The 15,782-nt window shown below is 59.0% G+C and overlaps 1 protein-coding gene across 3 annotated transcripts in view; it reads right to left on the bottom strand.

Annotated features, from left to right (window-relative positions):
• Positions 1-15,782, bottom strand: part of KLHL18 (kelch like family member 18) — a 47,994-nt gene that overhangs the window by 13,395 nt on the left and 18,817 nt on the right. For 2 of the 3 annotated variants that reach the window (XM_081106346.1, XM_081106345.1), the window contains exons 2-9: positions 13,642-13,772; positions 10,305-10,445; positions 8,312-8,510; positions 6,634-6,794; positions 6,362-6,498; positions 4,863-5,085; positions 2,257-2,361; positions 670-781 (exon numbers count right to left, since the gene is read on the bottom strand). In XM_081106346.1, the coding sequence (XP_080962472.1) occupies positions 670-781; positions 2,257-2,361; positions 4,863-5,085; positions 6,362-6,498; positions 6,634-6,794; positions 8,312-8,510; positions 10,305-10,445; positions 13,642-13,772 (1,209 nt within the window). Of the gene's footprint in view, positions 1-669; positions 782-2,256; positions 2,362-4,862; positions 5,101-6,361; positions 6,499-6,633; positions 6,795-8,311; positions 8,511-10,304; positions 10,446-13,641; positions 13,773-15,782 lie in introns of all 3 variants that reach the window. The other variant, XM_081106347.1, reaches the window with a different exon arrangement.

The following is a 15,782-nucleotide window of genomic DNA, read 5'->3' on the forward strand; positions in this document are numbered from 1 at the left end:
GCAGAGCCTAGAGCAGTGATGGCGAACCTATGACATGCGTGTCGGAGGTGACACGCGAACTCATTCTTTTGGTTGATTTTTCTTTGTTAAATGGCACTTAAATATATAAAATAAATATCAAAAATATAAGTCTTTGTTTTACTATGGTTGCAAATATCAAAAAAATTCTATATGTGACACGGCACCAGAGTGAAGTTAGGGTTTTTCAAAATGCTGACACGCCGAGCTCACAAGGTTCGCCACCACTGGTCCAGACCGACCTTCCGTCTGCATTTAGGGCTGCTCTGCGGGGAGTGACAGCGGATGCGGCGGGTCCCCTGAACCCGGCCGGCACTGAGGGGCCCTCGGAACCAACCACCAGCGAACGGCTGCTGAGGTTTTATTTCCAACAAATTGGGCCGAAGCACACAGCTGCCTGCAAGGCCGCGCTGCCTGTAGCCCACCTCCTGGGGGCAGCGCCCTCACCAGTCGCAGGTGGGTCTCCACGGAGACTGAAGGGGGCGCACTCTGCCTCCCGTGCTCAGGACGTGAGGGCGGCCGTGGGTGGCCCGAAACCCCACTAGGCGACGCCTCTCCGGCAGCGGGAAGGCTAGTCGGTTCCCAGGGAACTGCCTGTCCCAGTCGCTCTCAAGGATGGAGCAAGGGCCCAGCCCAGGAGCCCAGACTCACGCTGTTGAAGATCTGCAGGCCGTCGTGGCCGCCGGACACGTATATCCTGCCCTCGAAGACCGTGACCCCGGCAGCACTGCGACTGGAGCTCATCGGGGTCACCACTGTCCACCTTCAGGAAGAGCCAAAGCAGGAGGGGAGTTGTGAGATTGGGGTCCCTGCCCCCCAGGGCCCTTAGAAGGCTCGGGCTCTGCGCTGTGCTCCCCCTGCCCCGGCACCCACCTTCCCCGCGAGGCCGCCCCCGGCCTGAGCCCCCAGCGGTCTCTGACCCTTGAGGCGCTCACAGCAGCAGCCCCCGGACCAGCCTCCCCGGGCCGCCCCCCCCCCCCCCCCCGCGCTCCCAGGTCTTTCCTGTGGGCGCCGCCCCCTAGTGGCTGTCCGGGGAACAGCAGCTTTATGGCCTCTTCTCCCGCATCCGTGTTCCTGTGGCAACCAATCCCCGGCTGGTGTGCTCCTGGGCTTGCTCGCCCGGCCCCTGGATCTGAGCCCCCCCCCCCCGCCCCCCACCTGCAGCAGCCTCTCCTTACAGGGCCTGGCCGCAGGCCTCCCCCCTGGGACCCTGAGCAGCACGCCCAGGGGCTCCCGCTGCTTCCTCGGGGCAGAGTCCACGCTGCCTGGTGTGGCTCCTCCCCACGTGGTCCTGGTCTCCTCCGCCTCCGCGCCCTGACCCACGGGCAGGCTAACCCCCGAGACCCCTTCCTGCCGCCTCCCTGTCTCCCGAGCACCCCCAGACCCGCCATGGCTCGGCCCGCCTCTCCCCCGCCCGAGGGGCGGAAGGCCTTCCCCACGCTGCGCCCAGGACCGCAGCCAAGACCCCGAGTGGACGATGGTGGGCCCAGCAGACGGTGCTACGTAACAGGCTTAGATGCCCTGCTTGCTCGGATATGTAACAGATTAAATGAATGAGGTATTGGCTTAAAACAGTGGTTCTCAACCTTCCCAATGCCGCGACCCTTTAATACAGTTCTTCATGTTGTGGTGACCCCCAATTTCATTGTTACAAATGGAACATAATTAAAGCATGGCGATTAATCACAAAAACAGTACGTAATTATATATGTGTTTTCCGATGGTCTTAGGTGACCCCTGTGAAAGGGTCGTTCGACCCCCAAAGGGGTTGCGACCCACAGGTTGAGAACCGCTGGCTTAAAAGCACCGATGAATCCATCCTACTAACATGCTGATGTTGTTACATAACATGAGAAAATTCAAATACCGAAATGAAAAAATTGGGGCTGATAATTGCACAAGATGGGCCCGGAGTTACATGAATGAGGTGAATAGACACCATGTTTCCAGCTCAGCTGACCATGTCGCGCTTACATTCCCCGCATCATCCGCCCCTTCAGGAGTGCCGCCCGCCGCCCCTCGTCCTCGCCGGCATTTCCACCGTCATGGCTGAGTGGGCTGTCTCCAGGGTCTTTTTCCCTCCCTCCCTCATTAAGCAGAGGTCACTAAGGGCCTACAGGCCGCAGGCACTGCAGGGCTACAGGCAGGGCAGCTCTGCTCTGAGCAGCCTGACTTCAACGTCAGTTCTAACCGTTTACCCCAGGTTCAGCCAGCCCAGGTGCCGGGGCGGGTCCTTACTTGTCCGTCTCGGGTGAGTAGGTCTCCACAGAGTTGAGGGAAGAGTTGCCGTCGTAGCCCCCACAGACGTAGATCTGCCCGTCCAGCACGACCGTCCCCATGGCGCTGAAAGACAGTCAGCCCAGGGGGCCTCAGCGTCCGGCCGCCTTCCTGCTCCCCAGACATAAACCCAACCACCAACCCTCCTCGAGAGCAGCCTAAACCCAGGACGGGGCAAGTCAAGGTGGGAGCTGAGGGAGGACGCTGCCCTGGGCTCCCCCCTCTCATCCCGACTGCGGTTTCCTGCCCTCCTCACTCCGCAGGCCTGATCGTCTCACATGCCCCTCCTGCCGCTGGCTGTGCTCCTGCTCTGACTGGCCTGTAAGGTCCTGGTCCGATTCCTTGCTCTCCTCCTCAAAAGCCACCCGATCCCTCAGCAAGAATGCCTCTCCGGCCTCACGCTTCCTCAGGGAACCCGACAGTGTTGTGTGAGGTGCCTGTACATACAGGCCTTGGCGTGTTTGGTGTTACCATGATCCTCCCATTCAACTCGCTGTCAAGTTCGAGAAGCGTGTTTTCAGTGCACACACGGCCCTGCATGGCCCTGACCTGCCGCAGTGGGAGAGGGAACAGCTCCTGCAGCTGCGCATCAGGACAGGTGTCAGGTGCCCTATGCGGCCCTGTCCCGTCCCGTCGTCCCGTCCCCCCCCCCCCCCCCCCCCAGGAAGCAGCACCATCGTCAGGCTCCAGCGGCGGCTCCTGTCCAGCTGCCGTGAGTGAGACACGCCTCCTCCGCGCTGTTCGCAGGGCCGGCTCCGCCAGCACCAAGGACCCCAGGACCCCAGGACCTGGCATAACCATGCAATCTGCTCCACATGGAACCTCGGTAAGAGACAAATGCCTAGCTGCCGACTCCCGTGTTCACCCGAAGCTGGAGGAGATTCTCGGTAGATCCTGGCATCTAACAGGAACGTTAAATACCAGGCTCCACTGCACAGCACATCAGAGCGTCCACACGAGGCCCCTGAGCCTGGACCGGTTGGGAAGAGGCCTGAATGGGAAGAGGACTTGCCTTGGGCAGGGATGTGGGAAGGTCTCACACCCACTGGACCTGCCACTGTCTGTTTAGAGGGGACACAAGTCACCACACGGAAGTTCAACACAAATATGAGAAATGGAGGAGCCACACCAGTGAGATGAACTACCAGCTCAGCGGTAAAGACGAGAATGAGGAGATGAGGGAAATGCTGGCTGGTCGGTGAGAGAAGGCTCCGGAAGCAGCCTGCACGGCTGGGGGAGGGAAGGAATGGCGGCAGGAAGCAGCTTGTCACCATTGGCAGGACAGGGGGCCGAGGGGGGTGTCAGCAGGGAAGCGACTGAGGACACGTAAAGGCAGCCTGTGACTGAAGGGGGTGCACGGAGCTGGGTCCACTGCTAACAACGGCACTCGCAGCGCGGAAACGCACCCCAGGCCCCTCCCTCCTGAAAGCTGGGAGGCAGCTCGGCGCCGACAGACACCGGAGAAGTGACTGCAGTCGAAGCAAAAAGGCAGCCACGGCTGGGACACCGAGCGGAGTCACTCGAGGCCCCAGAGCTGCCCAGGACCCACGGCCGCCGGAGCCGGAGGTGGCGACGGTGAGAACACCAGGGCATTAGCTTGCTCACCGCCTGGGGGGCGGCCTTGGGGACACAGCTTTTCTCGCAGGAACCTGCTGTGGCCCTTTGTGCATCGGGTCTCACTGGTACAGAGGCAGGTCCTCTGGCTCGAGGCCACGGCCGACACAGACCCCGATGGAGGTGCGACCTGTGCATCGAGGTGCGAAACTTTCACGTGGCAAAGGACTTCATGCTGACCCTTCTCCCCCACACACATGCAGCCACGTGATCTTGGCATAGTCACGTCGTACAAGTAGAGAACCCAGGCATGGCCGGACAAAGCGGCCTGGGAGGCAAAGTCTTAGGCCCTTAAAGAGCAACCGGTCCAGGCTTTTAAACTGCCGCTTTCAGAAAAGCATTCGTGTAACTTGCCCCCCAAGTCGGGCGCAGGTCAGGGAGCTCAGCGTGTAAAAGTGACACGTGTGCGGTCGGCGAAGCAGTGGGGCCTGGGACTGCTGTCCTCTCCTCTCGGCTCTGAAGAAGCATCGGGTTCCATCTGAAACCCCTGGTCCCGTGTGGCCTCACCGAGGGCAGGAGAGGGAAGAAGCGTCCAGCTCCACCCCACCCGCCGCAAACACTCCACGCGGATGGATGGCAGGAAGGGTGCGCCCGGCACCTCGGCACGGGAGGGGAGACGGCAGTATCTGGCTGCCTGAGTCCCGCTGCTTGTGCAGGAAAGGTGGGCGGGCGGGCGGGTGGCGGAGGATGTGAGAGGCGTGCGAGCTTGTCTACCTCCCCGGTCCTCAGGCCTCACCTGGCGCTAAGTAACAACACAGCCCCCGCCTGTCGGTGCCTCCTCCCCCCGAGACCCTCGGAGGACGGGGGACGAGGCAGACGGGCCGCTCCCACTGGGGGAGCCGTGGGCTGGCCTGGCTGCGGGAAGTGCCCGCCTGCGCTCGTGGTGCATGCTGCCACGTGCCCCTGCTCGCCCAGCACAGCGCCCCCGACGCCGCGTGCGTGCCTGCGGGTACCTTCGCTTGCTGTTCATGCTCGCCGCCCGGGCCCACGTGTCCGTCTCTGGGCTGTAGACCTCCACGGTGCTCAGCCGCAGCTGCCCGTCGTAGCCCCCGATGGCGTAGAGCAGCCCGTTCACCACAGCCACGCCGACACGGCTGCGGGCGGTCGTCATGGGATGGCACTTCTCCCAGCGATTGGCGAGGGGGTCGAACACTTCCACCACGTTCAGGGAATCACCTGCATAAAAATTTGCTACTCACGTTAAACATATGACCCCCCTCGTTGCATCACAGCTGCTGGGTACTGGTTACTGGGTGGGTAACGTGGCTCTATGGGCGCTTCAAGCTGGAAGGGCCCCTGAGAAGTTCCAGCCCTGACAACCTCAAAGCTCAGCCTCGAAGGGAATTGGAATCGGATGGGAGGCGTTACTTCCGAGGGAGGGAATGGGTGCTCCACCTGCTTACAGGCCCAGGGAAGCAGGTGGATGCAGAGTTCCCCAAGCAGGAGGCAGGCCCCGGGGAGGGTGTGGGCTCCAGTGTCCACGTTCCCTCGCTAGCCGGGACCCTGGGCAAGTGGCCTGGGGTCCTGTCCTCTGCTCACGGGGAAGGCGCTCTCGAGGGCAGAGCGGCCTGAGGTGAGGGGTGTGATCCGTCAGTCACCTGCCAAGTGCTCGGCAGCGGGTGATACTCCAGCCTCACCTTTTCCTCAGGCTTTTGTGGGGGTCAAATCACACACTTGCCCCCCCTTATCCTGCTCCGGGCTCTCGGCTCTGCCACACGACAGGTCACTGCCGAGAACTCAGAGGCCACAGACTAGTGCCCACCCTCGTGAACTTTCGGTTAAAAACAACGCTGCCCGGACTGCCCCCCCCCGACCCGCTGGCACCGCGGCAAGGCCTGGCCCTCACACCGGAGACCAAACTCCGTCACTGCACAGCCCGGACCCAGGTGTCCTGCCTCCCGACCAAATCCCTCCGGCCTGCGATGGGGCCCGGGCGCGGCAGGGCGGCCCACGGAGCTTCCCCCAAACCCCGAGCGTCTGATGCGAGAGCTGCCACTGGCACCCGGACTGTAAAGCGGGTGCGTCACACTGAGCGGTAAGAGTGACCAGGATTGCTGATCGTGGCCCACACCGCATGTCTGTCCTTCTTGGGTGACATTCTCGCAGTCGAACCCCAGGGATCCATTTGACCAAATGGGATCAGTCAGCCAGGGGTCAGAGCTGGGTCTCTGGCTATGTCCTATCGAGGGCTGAGCCCCTCCATGGCCAGCGGGTATCCGAGAGAGTGCTGGCTCCGGAGTCAGGACCCACGATCCAGTCCCTGCTCGGCCAAAACCAACTGTGAGCACGGGGGAAGGTGTGGGCCTCAGCTTCCCCATTGGGAAGGTAAGGGGCCAGGCCTCAGGCTTTCTAAAGGCTCTTTAGCTCAATATTCTGATCAATGGTATCAACACCTGACCTCCCTTACCCTCGCGTGCAAGGCAGGGCTCTGCGAGGGGGAGCTGCAAGGTACCTGCTGAGTTGAGGCCTCCCACGGCGTAGATGAGCCCAGCGATGGACGTGCAGCAGCGAGGCCGCGTTCGGAAAGCTGGCAGGTGGGGCCGGCGCTCTGGCATGAGGTGATAGTCCTTTGCTTCGTCCACCAGGTCCCTGGAATGAGTGTGAGATGCTAGGACAGCAGGCATCCTCCCAGTGGGGTCCACACTCCCATTTCCAGGTCTGGTCCCCCCACCTCCACCCGCAGGGGACCCTGGGCAACCCCCTGGGCAGCCCCACCCTGCTCACCGGCACTTGTGGCAGCATCGCACCAGGTCTTCCTGCTGCACTCGGTCCGACAGGAACTGGGGCCGGCAGAGGGGCAGCCGGATATTGGACAGCAGCTCGGGCAGGCAGGGCCCCCTCTGCTCCCGGTCGTACCTGACCCAGGCCAACGCGGCTTCAAAGACCTGCCGAGACAGAGTGGACGCTCTGGTGGCGACTCTTCCCAGTCAGAGGCCACACCCCTACACCCCGACCTAAGGCCCACCCTCCCTGCACTGAGGCAGCCCCTGGGCTGTTCCATCGTTCCGACTTGTCTCCTGAAGCCACTGTCTTCTCTCTACTCCCCCATGGGGCTCCATCTCGGAACGCAAGCCTGGGTGACCATGACCATTCCCGGCTTTCACCGTGACTCTCTAGGGCAGCGGTTCTCAACCTGTGGGCCCCTACCCCTTTGGGGGTCGAACGACCCTTTCACAGGGGTCGCCTAAGACCATCGGAAAACACATCTATAATTACAGATTGTTTTGTGATGAGTCACTGTGCTTTAATGATGTTCAATCTGTAACAATGAAGTTGGAGGTCCCCACAACAGGAGGAGCCGTATTAAAGGGCCGCGGCGTCAGGGAGGTGGAGAACCGCTGCCCCAATGGAAATCTGTCAGTGGAACATTCCTGTATCGAAACAAAGTCCCTGTTCACCCTCCTTCCTGCCGCTCCTGCACCTACTCCCCCCACCCCCGCCCAGGCAGGCTGGCTCCCCGCCCACACGGCCCCTTCGCCTAGAACGCCTCCTCTCCTCCTCTTCATCTCAACCCGCTCCCCTTTCCTAAGGTCTGGCTCAAGGTCCAGGTTCCCAGGAGCTGGAACAAGTCAGAAGCGAATGTGCACGGAATTACCAGCATCTCCCTTCCCACCCGCCTGCCCCGGCGTCTGGGTGGGCCCTGAAGGCCTGCCCTCCTGTCAAAGCCTCGCCCCTCGTGCTGAGATGCGTCCCTTCTCACCCGCCCTAGGCCATCACCCCAGCAATCACTCTCTCTGTTCTCCGACTGTCAATCTTCCCTCTTCTGGAGAATTCCCACCGGCAGTCCAACTGCACATATCATTCCTCTCATTTGAACCAAACAAACCCCTCTTGGCTTCCTGTTTCCCACTGGCGACTGCCCCAAGGCTCAACTCTCGCTTAGAGAAAGACGCTTTCAGAAAGTGAGTTATGCTATTCCCGGTTCCCCTCCGTGAGTTCTAACAGTGAAGACGGGAAATAACCCGGACCTCCGAGAATAAGGGAGCAATGGAATGCTGTTTAGACACTAAGGCACATGAAGGCCCTGGCTGGTTGGGCTCAGTGGATAGAGGTCGGCCTGCGGACTGAAGGGTCCTGGGTTCAATTCTGGCTGCGGGCACATGCCCGGGTTGTGGGCTCCATCCCCAGTAGGAGATGTGCAGGAGGCAGCCAATCAATAATTCTCTCTCATCATTGATGTTTCTCTCTCTCTCTCTCTCTCTCTCTCTCTCTCTCTCTCCCCCCTCTCTGAAACCAATAAAAACATATTTAAAATAAAAGGTATAAAGTTTTCATGAAACATGCACATGATATCATACAACAAACCCACCATAAACAACTGTGTACCTATCACGATCTTCATTTTGTTAAAACAAGAAGGGAAGACCAGGAAGCGCAGCCCGCGGGCAGCCCGGCCACAGACCTGCTCCTCGGACGCGACGTTCAGCTCATCGCGAGACACCAGCTCCAGCACGCCCTCCAGGGGCAGCCCCAGGAACTCCTCCGACACGGACACCTCCACGAAGTGCTGGTGGACGAAGCTGTTGGCCGCGTCGTACAGCACAGCGCACATCATCGTCTCCGCAAACTGGCGCACACCCAGGCAGTTTTTGGGGTGAAGCCTTTTGCATAAGAAAAAAATGGCAAAAATAACGAGACATGAGCTGTCTCTCGGACTCGCTTGTGGATACACACTGAAGGCAGGCTTTCCCTCGGGCTCTGCTCGGGGCCTGGTGGGCTGTGCCTCTGGGTGGGAAGCAGCTCTCTGAAGAGAGAAGAGATCGGGTGCTGGAAACTCGTCTGCTCTCCTTCGGCTGCCGACGTTCCTGGTTGAGTGGGCACCTCTGGCCGCCAGGAAGGCACCAAAGGCGTAGAATGAGAGCTTAACCCCCGAGAAGTGACTCTCCAACATCAGGACCTTATATGTTTCTATGTTTACACAGAAGAAGGCCTGATGGGTCCAACTAGTTAGACCCCCAGAAACAGCCCCAGGCAGCTACCCCCATGGAGCCCAGTGCTTTGCCAGGCCTGTGTCCTTTCTCCAGAATCTTAACACTGCAGAGCAGTCAGGGCTGTCATTTTCAGGTGGAAAATGAGGCTTAGAGAAGCTATAAAGGACATAATTGGGGCACGAAAAACGGCTCTGGTCTAAAACTGTTCTAAGCATGTTTTAGGGGCACTACCCTGTAACCGCCTGGATCCAGGGTGACGGCGATGCCCGCCACAGCCCCTAGGTGGAGCTGCTGTCCCGAGAGGTTGGCCACTTCATCCTTCCCAGGGTGCCTACTCAGCATTCTCCACATTCCTGGGGACAGAAACTGAATCCAGGCTGTGTCCTTAAGCCGCTTACAAACGAGTAGGAGAGACAGTGTCTGCCCCAGCCCCGACCTGCAGCCCTCCAGCCTGCCCAGAAGGCACCCAGGGCAGGCTCCCGCCAAGCTCTGGGACTGCGGGTCTCCACCTGCCTCACCAGGAACCCACGCACCCCGCACCCAGGAGAGCACCTCATGTTGGGCATCGCTGCCCGGGTCACTAAGACCAGCTGCACACAGCCGTGCCCACGAGCGCCACCGGCCGGTGTGGCTAGCAGGGGCGGCCACAGAGCTTAGTGAATTGGGTTGGTGGAGGTGAGAGGGAGAGGTCGGCTCTAAGAGGGAGGAGGCTCAGAGGGCAGAGCTGAGACGGGAGGAAGGCTGGTCTTCAGGCCGGGAACCTGCTGGTCAGAGCGGTCAGGTGCAGACCAGGCCCCGGAGGGCACCAGGCACAGGAGTGCTCGGTGCCAGCTGGCCTGCCTGTGTGTGGCCCAGCACTGACCCTCATGTCCACGCCTCTGTGGGTAAAAGGCGGCTTTTACCTTATGACTAAGAGCTCTGCCCGCTTCTGGGGGGGCGGGGGGGAGACTGCTCAGTCATCAGAAGGGCACTGTCGAGTGCTGGGCGTAGGACAGAGGTGAGCCCCGTCCTCCCCTAAGAGCACAGGGGACTGAAAGCCCGGGAGGCGGCAGCTGGGTGGGCTGTTAAAGAGCTGAAGGGGAAGCAGGATGGAGACGTCCAGGAGGGAGGGATGTGAACAGAGGCGGTGTCTGTGGACCGTCAGGGAGCACCGACTAAACCAGCGCGGTGAGAACGGTCGGCTCAACTAGCAGCTGGTCAGCTTGGGGAGGGAGGCCAGGAGAAGAGGAACATGTCAGGCCCAGGGAGAGAGCAGGCAGGGTCTGCTCGCCGTAAACCATGTTCCTCAGGGGTTCAACCCAAAGGGTGGGCACCGCCTGGTACTGATTTCAAGAAAGGTCGTTTCTTCAGAGTGCCCTCCCGGCTCACTTCTTCCTCACACTCTGTGCCCCGAAGACTCGGCGAACTGGCAGGGGCTCCGGAAATGAAAAGGTCACGCTCCCCCCGGCCGGCCCATGCCCTCACCGTTCTTGGAGGAACGTGCAGCAGGCATCTTTGATGCTCTGCAGCTGCAGGAAGCTCGCCCCCATCAGCAATGACTGGACATTTTGCTGGTCGATGGCGAGGTGGCCGTTGTAGGCAAAGTTGATGAGAGCCTCCAGGGCGCTAGAGGAAAGAGGAGAGGTGCTCTTCAGAGACGGGTCTTCGCCCCCGAGACTCGGCCCTCAGTGGGCGGACTGTTCCGCCTGGGGAGACGGCCCCACCCCAGCAGCCATGACACCCTTGCCCTTGGAGAGCCTACTGAATGGGATCCTTCTTCCCCAGAGCCAGACTGTCCTACTTCTGGTCTGTGTTGCCCACATAGTTTTGTTACAGAAAAGTTTAAAAAGAGAAAGCAGTCACCCACATGTCACTACTGAGCAGGTCCATGGTGTCACCTCCCTAGGTCCTTTCATCCCTCTTCGCATAAATGGTGTAAATGTACTTAAGACTCACGAGGCCCTTTCCATGTTGCTACGCTGCCTTCACGTCTTGTTTTTAGTGGCTGCTATGCAGTATTCCAGAAGGTAAGCATGCTCACTCCCTTTGTTACTAGGTGTAACAGCTACGACCATCTTACTGCCATTATAAATCATGGCTGTGGACTATTATTTCTTTGGGATAAATTTCCAGAACGAGAATTCCGACATTTTCTTCTCTCCCACGATGCAGAGAAGAAAATCCAAAGTCCACCCCAGGCCTCACGTGGCCTGGCTCCTCCACTGCACGACCTGCCCCCTTCCACTCTGTCCCCCTCACTCACTCAGGCCTCTGCATGGCTGCGCCCTCTCTTTGGAGGGCTCGTCCCCCAGGTGGCTCACTCCCTCACTTCAGTGAAGCTCTGGGCTCAACGGCCACCTCGTCACAGAGACCTTCCTGGCCTCCCTGAATACACAGGCCCCTCCTCATGCACTCGCCTTGGCTCTGCTCTGCTCTCCTGACATCACGTTCACTTCCCGGCCAGCTCACGCATGTACCTGTCTATCACCAACTCACACGTGTACCTATCACCAGCTCACACGTGTAGCTCACGCATGTACCTGTCTATCACCAACTCACACGTGTACCTATCACCAGCTCACACGTGTACCTATCACCAGCTCACACGTGTACCCATCACCAGCTCACGCATGTACCTATCACCAGCTCACACGTGTACCTGTTTATCACCAGCTCACACGTGTACCTGTTTATCACCAGTTCACACGTGTACCTATCACCAGCTCATACGTGTACCTGTCTATCACCAGCTCACACGTGTACCTATCACCAGCTCACACGTGTACCTATCACCAGCTCACACATGTACCTATCACCAGCTCACCCATGTACCTGTCTAACACCAGCTCACACATATACCTGTTTATCACCAGCTCACACATGTACCTGCCTATCACCAGCTCACATGTGTACCTATCACCAGCTCACACGTGTACCTATCACCAGCTCACGCGTGTACCTGTCTATCACCAGATTCCTCCACTGGAGTCAGTACAGGAGAGGTGCTTCCGTGTCACCCTCAGGCAGCCTCGCACACACACAGGCTCTTGGCGGCCTGCGAAAGAAGCGCCTGCACTGTGCTTGGCGATTAGCACGGCTCCTGCAGACACAGACCTCGGAGAAGAGAGTACAACTGCCCTGAGACCCTCTTCTGTGTGCTTCCTCCAAGTCCCCGGCCTGAGCCGTCTGCATGAGTGGTTATAAACCCTCTCCGTGCCCTGGGGCCGATACCCTCAGTCAGCAGAGGGCGCCACAGGTTCGCAGGCCCTCTCCCTTCCCTTGTATTTTCACATCGTGAGGTGAGGCAGCAAATGGCTGGCCACTCGCCAGTGTTAGAGTCACTGGTCATTTATTGCCTCTTCCCACGAGAACGTCCTCACCCTGTGCCACCTTGTGCGTCGTGCCTGCTGCTGCATCCCCAGACCCCAGGTCAATGACAGGCACACAGTAGGTGTGCAGGGCATCCCGGGATACAGCCCAGGTTACACACACAGCCTCAATTCATAGATCTGCAGCAAATCTTTTTAGTGACATAAACATGCCTTTTTCCTTTCAAGGCCCAAAAAGGCATACTATGGAACATCCTATATAATCCTATATAAGAAAAGCCTAATATGCTAAGTGTCCAGTTGTCTGTTCGACCAATCAAAATGCAATATGCTAATGATATGCTAAGGCTGTTCAACCGTTCACTATGATGTGCACTGACCACCAGGGAGCAGATGCTCTGACCGGTAGGCTAGCTTAACTTGCTGCTGGGGTCCGGTTGATCGGGACTGAGACCGGTGGACACATCCTGGAGCCCTCCTGCAGTCCCTCCCCACTGGCCAACCTCCAGCATCTCTCCCCAGCCCGGATCATGCACGGGTGGGGTCCCTTGGCCTGGCCTGCACCCTCTCGCAATCCAGGACCCCTCAGGGGGTGTTGGAGAGCCGGTTTCGGCCCCATCCCGCAGGCCAGGCCGAGGGACCCCACTGGTGCACGAATTCGTGCACTGGGCCTCTAGTGTTTATATAAAGTCTTTAGACAGAAACCCGGGAGTATTTCCATGAAGCGTGTCCAGTGCTAAGTGACTCCAGATGTGAGGACAACTTCAAATAAGCCCCTGAGGGATGTGGTCTCGGGGTTATGGACTGCGCCTGCCCCAGGTTCCTCAAGGGGAGAACTTCTCCCCGCTATGCTATGGGGCCTCTTGGATGGAGATGTTTGCGGGGGGGGGGGGGGGGGGGGGGGGCGTTTGAGCCTGACATCCTCGGGCTTCAGTATTCTCATCCATCAAACAGCTACGATCTCTGCCACCTTCCTGACCTGTTGCTCCAAATAACACCAGCTACATGCAGGTATTTAAAATTACTTTTAAACGAAGTGAAATGGAATACAATTTAGAATTCAGTTCTCCCGTCCCACTAGTCCCACTTCGAGTGTTCACGTGGCTCCCGTCCGGCGAGGACAGCAGGACAGTCCCGTCACTGCAGGAAGTGCTGCAGACCGAGGACGGGCTCTTGATAAGTTTGCCCGCTCACACGGCTGGCACAGAGAAGTGCAGGGAATTACAAACCCACCTTTGTACCCGTCCCAGACAAAAAATATATCTTGGACTCTACTGCCTATTCAATGTGCACCCTAACAGAGCACAACACAGAGGCCCCACTTTCACCCTGTCCCAGGCCACAGGCGAGGGCCTGACTTGTTCAATGATGGCCACGCACAGAGCGGACGTGCACTGGGCGGTGCTGGAGACGCCATGTCCCGCCGCGGGCCCGGGGGCACCAGCAGGACTGCGCAGGGAAGCAGCTGGGAGGCTGGCGGAGGAGCGCAGTACCTGGGGTCCATTCCCTGCATCACAATCTCATCCTGCTTGCACTCCATCATGTCACTGGTGAACATCGCGTGGAAGTACGGGATGGAGGCCGCTAAGACGATTCGGTGAGCGCTGAATTTGTGGTCCCCAATCTGCGGGCGAAGTAAAACACAGAGAGATAGGGAGGAAGGCAAATACAAAGACCCGACATGCCCTTCCACGCCGCCCCCGCCCCCGCCGGGATGGCAGCGAAGGCATCCACCTCGTGACGGCCACGGCTCATCATGGAGACCCGGGAGTCCCCACTCAGTGCCCTCAGTTATGGGCATGTCAACAGCTCCTCTCGCGAGCTCATCAAACACGCGAGCCCGAGGGCTTCACGCGGCTGCTTCACTCACATGCGTCTCCACCGCACCCCTCCCGACTCCCCCAACCCCAAGACCTGACTCCCTAACACTGGCCAAGAACCCCGACGCCCCTAGCAGCAGGCTCCTCAAGAGTAAGTACTCAGTGACAGGAAGGGACCATACGTGAATGGGGGCACATGTGGGGATCAAGGACAGAGGAGGCGCGGTGGGTGCAAAAGCTGGGGCGTCCTTGGGTACGAACCAGCCTGTGGTAGACCACGCGGAGCCCAGAGCGCCTCTGAGGGGACCGAGCCTGGCTGCAGTGCTGGGGGGAGCTGTGTGGCCCAGGCGCTCAGCCACAGGGCGAACCCTCAGGGCGGCCCCTCAGGGCGGCGTCCACAGCCCAGGGAGTTCTAAAGTGCTTGCCAGCGACCTGCCCAGAGGACGCCCTCACAGGCGCCGTGAACAGCCCCACCGCACCCACAGTCCCACGCAGCACTGCTGCTCTTCAGCACCCATCCCCTCCCCTTCACCAGTTTCCTGGCTCTCACCCGACCTCACCTCACCTCACCTGTGTCACCTCCACCCAAGGATTCCAGCTGGAGCCCATCTGTCCCCCTGGTGTGCCCCCTCCGTTACCCCCTCGCCGGTGGCCGCTCTGGCGGAGGCTCTAAGCAGGGTGTCCTGCAAACTGTGTGACTCACGCTTCTGAACCAAATACTGGCCATCGCATTTTCAACCTCCAAGAGGTTCCCTGAAGGTTCCTTTTCCTTTTTAAGAATATGTTGCCGAAACTGGTTTGGCTCAGTGGATAGAGCGTCGGCCTGTGGACTGAGGGATCCCAGGTTCGATTCCGGTCAAGGGCGTGTACCTGGGTTGCGGGCGTATCCCCAGTGGGAGATGTGCAGGAGGCAGCTGATCGATGTTTCTCTCTCATCGATGTTTCTAACTCTCTATCTCTCTCCCTTCCTCTCTGTAAAAAAATCAATAAAATATATTAAAAAAAGAAAAAAGAATGTTGTCCATATTTCATGATGTAATATTTCTCTAATCGCTCAAGGTCCCAGAGTGAACTGTCTCCTCTTCCTCCCTGCTTCCACGGTTTCTTCGACGTTCTCGTCCCCCATCGTTCTGGCCTGTCTGTTCTGAGAGAGGCTTGCTCTCAACGTCTGGTGATGTTGGTCAACTGCTCATACTTTTAGAAGCTGTTTGAAAGCTGAGTGTGAGTGTGAGTGTGAGTGTGCGTGTGAGTGTGTGAGTGTGAGTGAGTGTGAGTGTGTGAGTGTGAGTGTGCGTGGGTGGGTGGCCTAGGCTTGTCAAGCGTGGGCGTCACATTGGGGTGACAGATGAAGACCGGCCATGTTCACTGGGGACCCTAGAAGCAGGCGTCGTTAGCGCTCTCCCTGGGGCTGGCTCTCAAAGGGGGACCCGTCTTGTGCGGGGAGTGACTGCGTGCAGGTACCCTGGCAACTGGTGAGGGGTGGTCCTGCCTTCACTGCTTAGGACTCAGTCTGGGGCCTGAACGTCAGTTCTGCTCCAGGCCATCCCGTCTTCTGTGCTTTGTGTGCCTCCGTTTCAACACCTGAGACTGGAAGCCCTGCCCCCTGAGAGGATGGGGAGGGACTGTAGGCATCTAACTGCCTTTCACAGACTTTCCACTGACCTTCCTGTTTTCAGTATTGGCGCTATTCCAGGTTCCGCGTTACAAACCCTCTCCTCTTAGTGTCCGCCCAGCGGGCCCTTTCGGTTCCTCTGGCCCACTGAGTTCATCACACGCGCTTTTTGCCTTTAACATGCCATCAACTGCTCTTTGCC

Source organism: Myotis nattereri (assembly GCF_964212035.1).
Source record: "Myotis nattereri genome assembly, chromosome: 14".
Classification (NCBI taxonomy): Eukaryota; Metazoa; Chordata; class Mammalia; order Chiroptera; family Vespertilionidae; genus Myotis; species Myotis nattereri.